At 67.0% G+C, this 5,164-nt stretch overlaps 1 protein-coding gene across 1 annotated transcript in view; it reads left to right on the forward strand.

Annotated features, from left to right (window-relative positions):
- Window positions 1–5,164, forward strand: part of CROCC2 (ciliary rootlet coiled-coil, rootletin family member 2) — a 62,032-nt gene that overhangs the window by 30,281 nt on the left and 26,587 nt on the right. Inside the window, 2 exon segments of the mRNA XM_027766995.1 lie at window positions 1,713–1,891; window positions 4,308–4,451. Coding sequence (XP_027622796.1) covers window positions 1,713–1,891; window positions 4,308–4,451 — 323 coding nt within the window.

The raw sequence follows: 5,164 nt of genomic DNA on the forward strand, positions 1-5,164 counted from the left end.
GGTGCCTGGGGCACCCGCCGCGCCCACGAGCGGGGCCAGCTCAGCCCTCCTAGGCCACCCTGCTGGGCTTCGAGTTTCGCAGGCACCCTGGAGGACAGGCCTGGAGGACAGGCCTCGCCCACCCCGCCTCTCGCTCCCCGGGACCCGCCCTCCTAGGCACACATGCAGAGGCCCGCCCAGTGCCCCAGTGCCCGTCACCCATTGTTGTTCTCAGTGCCCTTCCATCTGCCCCACGCATGTGGGAGGTGATGGGAGGCATGGGTGGGGAGGAGGGTGGAGGCTCGGGGAGGAGGTGTGGGTGGGGAGGCAGAGAGCATTCGCAGAGTGCTGGCAGGTGGGCAGCTCTGGCAGCACCAGGCCACGTGAGCCGGGGCAGCAGGACAGGCGTGTGGGCCCAGGTCCCCTGCCAGGTGCGGGTGTTGGGGAGCCTGTGTCTCCCTTGAGCTGGACGACGAGAGGGCTGTGGGTGGAGAGGGGCGGACTGAGGCTGGGCAGAGCCAGGCACAGTGGGTGACGTGTGCACCCTGTGCTGTCACCCACGGGGCACACGTCTGGGGAGGGGCCTGGTCAAGGCCCCCCACGGCCCCTCTCCCACCACGGTCTACCCATGGGCCACACAGCCGCCTGTTTGCACGTGGCTGTATGCACCTCCCAACGTCACTCATGGCCCCGGAGAGGGGTCCCAGCCAGGGAACGGCCACTGGGCAGACGCCAGGCACTGGGACAGCTGAGACCAGGCCACGTGTGGACTTCCCTAGGCTTCTGCCTGCCCTGCCGGTGGACGTCCGTCTCAGGGGACCTATAGAGAACTAGGATGGAGAAATGGGCATGTACACTCTCCCACAAGGCCACTACGACAGCCCTGTGGGCCCAAGTGACAGCCTACCCCGACCACGTGGTGGGCCACCATGACCACCGTAAGCCCAGCTCAGGGCAGGCCCCAGCCCTGCCAGACGTCCCTACCTCGAGAGGCCCTCAGGGCTGAGGAGCCGCCCTGCTGCAGTGTGCCGAGGTGCACCTGCCCTTGGCCTGGTGGCTCCTCCTCCTCCTCCTCCTCCCCCCACCAGTCTAGTCCCACCGGGCCACTTAGCCCCATCCTGGCCCTCAAGCTCTGTGAAAAGCCTCAGGCTGGTCACTGCAACCTGTGCCCAGGCTAACCCTCGGCCAGGAGCTGGGTCTGCTGGGGGCCAGGAGAGCCATGGAACAGAGGCCCCCGTGCACAGAGCCTGCTGCATACGGTCAGCGTGGCTTCCTGGGGCCCCTGACCGCTTGTGCAGAGCCTGCATGTAGGCGGGGCAAGGCTCGGCACCTCCAAGCACAGACTGGGTTCTATGGGAGGTGCAGAGTGGAGGCCGCTGCAGGGAGGCGGGGCTGCGGTGGTGAGCAGGGGCTACAGGAGACAGCGCTGCCAGCATGCATGTCCGCCGTGCCCCCAGGCTGCCCATGCCCCAGGGGCCGAGCCACGATAGCAGCACCTAACCCACACAGGCATGGCCCGATCCCTTCTGCTCAGCCTGGGGCCCCGTGGGTACTGGGGCAGGGCCTCATGGAGCACCAGGTGTGTGCTGGGGGGTATCTGGAGCCAGGCAGGTGGGGAAGGGCGCCAGCACACCGGGCAGGGATCTCTGCGAAGGGGCCGCCACTCTGTTCCCCTCCCCAGCAGCAGAGGTTTGGGGACCAGTGTGCTGTGTCCAGGCCCAGCGCGACTGCAGCTCTCCTGGCTTCTCAGCCTGCCCCAGCCTCCCGGCTCTCTCATGAGCAGCCCTGTCCCATCCAGGCCCTGGCTCTGAAGGAGGCAGAGAGCAGCCGACTGCAGGAGGAGCTCTCCAGGGCTGCCCGGGAACTGGAGTGGGTGCGGCAGGAGGCCCAGAGACGGCAGAAGCAGGCAGAGGTGAGCCTTAGGTGGCCCTGGCCAGGGACTAGATGGCCCATTCCTGCCCGGCCCAGTGGTATGACACCCCCACCCCCACCTGCCTAAGCCTTAGTTTCCCCAGCTCTGCTGTTTATGGCAGGGAAGGCCGCAGTGCACCCACACCGGGCTCCCGGTCCCTGCCCATGGCACCTGGCACAGACAGTGACCCTGTCGGGCCCTGTTCCCCCTCACCCTCGGGAGTGGCAGAGACCGGGGAGGGGGCCCCCACCAGTCTAGTCCCACCGGGCCACTTAGCCCCATCCTGGCCCTCGAGCTCTGTGAAAAGCCTCGGGCTGGTCACTGCAACCTGTGCCCAGGCTAACCCTCGGCCAGGAGCTGGGTCTGCTGGGGGCCAGGAGAGCCATGGAACAGAGGCCCCCGTGCACAGAGCCTGCTGCATACGGTCAGCGTGGCTTCCTGGGGCCCCTGACCGCTTGTGCAGAGCCTGCATGTAGGCGGGGCAAGGCTCGGCACCTCCAAGCACAGACTGGGTTCTATGGGAGGTGCAGAGTGGAGGCCGCTGCAGGGAGGCGGGGCTGCGGTGGTGAGCAGGGGCTGTGGGCAGCCGCCAGGATCTTGTCCAGATGGAGGGTGGGTGTGAGCACTGGGCAAGGAAGGAGCCAACTCGAGGCACCTGAGCTCACAGCCTCTCCTCGGCAGCAGGCAGGTCGAGGGCAAGGCCTGACCGGCTTGGTCACAGCTCTCTCGGCTCCTGCCTCTTGCGCTTCCAGGCCCCGCCCTCTGTGCCCCTGGGACTGGCTCACTCCCGCCCAGGAAGCCCTTTCCACCTGCTCTGGCAGATCCCCAGCCCCGGGACATGCACTGGACAAGTGGCCCAAGGTGCCGGGCCAGGGACCCTGCTGCCTGTCCTGTGAACGGGGCTGCTGACTGCCCGGGAGGTGTGAACAGGCAGTGGGTTGGGGCCGGGACACGCAAGGGCCAGGAAAGGGCTTCCCGGGCGGGAGTGAGTCGACCGGTACCCGGGGCGGGGACTGTCCGACACCCCCCAGAGCTCCGCGCAGCAGGAGGACGTGTCAGCTGGGACCTGGCTGCCTCCTCCTGCCTGGCCCCGGGGAACTCAGCAGGTTAGCCGAGGGTCTGGCACAGCGAGTCTTACCCCAAGCCTCGGCTCTCCCTGGGAGGCACGCTCTGAGCCCACGCATCGTGGTGGCACCCCTCCTTGCCCAGACCTGGCCCAGCTGCAACCCCCGCTCCACCCCGAGGCCTGTGTTCCGGGAGCCTCCCTGGGAACCAGCTGGCCGCAGCCTTCTCTGGCACTGCCCGTCTGCTCCAGCTGCCTCCGTGGGAAGCTCATTAAGCATTCTTTACCACCTCAGCTCAGAAAACGGAAACTGAACCACTGAGAGAAGGGGCAGAGGCGCCCGCTGAGGGATGCAAGTGCAGGGTGGTACACCATGACACGGGCGGGCTGGCCCTGTCTCAGTCACTGCCGTCCTCAGGGCCACCCGCCAGGGTTGCCTGCATAGCCTCCCAAGCACCAGTGCTATGGCTGGGGGCATGGCCGGGAGCGAGCCGAACGTGCCACCACGGGGACATGCGGACAGGAGGCAGGACCGGGAGCCGAGGAGGCAGAGCAGGGGAGCCCATCCCAGCGGTACCCATGAGCAGCATGAGCTCCAGCCTGCTGCCCGCCCGAGGTGCCCTCAGTCGGCCATCCCAGGAGGCCTTGGTGGTGTGACTGGCAAGACGACAGGCCGGACTGAGCTAACCCTGAGAGATCGGAGCAGGCCCGCACGTGGCGGCCACGCCTGCAGGCCGGCCCTGCCCGGGGTGTGCAGGCCGAGCAGAGGGTACCCCAGGCACCTCAGAACTGGTGGGCGTGGATGCCCCTAGCCCCATCCACACAGTGGGGCCTCTCCCAGCCTCGCTGCCTCTCCCGCTCTGGGGTCCCGCCTCCTCACACCCACAGGCAGACCCGGTCCCTGGGAACAGTCAGATGCCTGCTCCGGGAGGGCCCCGTCCCTGTGTGAGCATGGCGGCTGCTCACAGCCCGGGCCCTGAGTGCCCCACACCCACGAGGCCATGTGGCCAGCTGGCCAGCCAGGCCGAGGTGGCCTCTTCTCATTTGGCAATGACCGTCCTGGTCCCTTCTGAGCTAGGCAGAGCAGCCGACCAGGACTATCGTGGGCAGGAAAGGGCTAGGTGAGCCTGACAGGGCCCCTCCACCCCTGCCTATCCCGCAGTGAGGGCTCCCCCAGAGCTCCGTGCACATCACCCTCCGACGTCCCCGACATGGTCAGCAGGAGGGCCTGACTCAGCCCCTGGCCCTGCTCAGCCCCAGCAGCTGGTCTGGTTCGAGACCAGGCGTGGTGCAGGGAGACCCTGTTTCTACGGGCAGGCAGCCTGACCATCACCATGGGCTTCCTCCCTGCAGGCCACCATCAGTGCCACGACCAGGGAGCTTACCACACTCCAGGTCCAGTTTGGGGAGGCCATCTCTGCCCACCAGAAAGAGGCCACGGCTCTCAGAGACAGCCTCCGGGACATGGTGGCCAAGCGGAGCCACGCGGAGAGAGAGGTGGGGGCTCCTGTGCAGGCGAGGGCTGAGGTGGGGCCCTCAGAAGTTCCCACTGGAGGCCACCCCGCACTCCTGGACGTAGGGGAGGAGGACCCGCTAAGGGTGGGTTTGGCTCCGGGTGGAGGTGTACCTGCCCACCACAGTCCCAGTGTGGCATGGCACACCTGGTTGCAGCTGGGCGTCATGGCATGGACGTGCTCTGGTGCAGGCATGCGCACGTGTCCCTGCCTGCAGACTCCACCTCAGGCCTCCCTGTTCGGCAGTGCAGCCTGGGTAGGGGGGAGAGCGGACCCTAGCTGGACCCACCAGCCATCCCACGAGTATGGGAGGGTGGTGCCCGGGCGGCACAGCCACCAGCAGATGGGGAGCCATTGGCCACCACATGGGTGTGTATGTGCATATTCGTGTGTGTGTGTGTGTGTGTGTGTGTGTGTGTGTGTGTGTGTGTGCATCTGTGGGACTGCAGGGAGAGGCACAGGCCTCACGACAAGCTCAAGTTCCCAAAGAAGGTGCAGGGCTGGAGAGAGAAGGGGCCCAGAGAAGACAGGGTGGGGGGGGGAGAAGGGGCCCGAGAGGATGTGAGGGGAGAGAGAAAGAGAGGGAGGGAGAGGAGGGGCCCAGAGAGGATGTGGAGAGAGAGAGAGAGAGGGAGAAAGAGAGAGAGAGAAGGGGCCCTGAGAGGATGTGGGGGGATAGAGGGGGAGAGGAGATCG

Source organism: Tupaia chinensis, unplaced genomic scaffold (assembly GCF_000334495.1).
Source record: "Tupaia chinensis unplaced genomic scaffold, TupChi_1.0 Scaffold143823_1, whole genome shotgun sequence".
Lineage (NCBI taxonomy): Eukaryota > Metazoa > Chordata > Mammalia > Scandentia > Tupaiidae > Tupaia > Tupaia belangeri.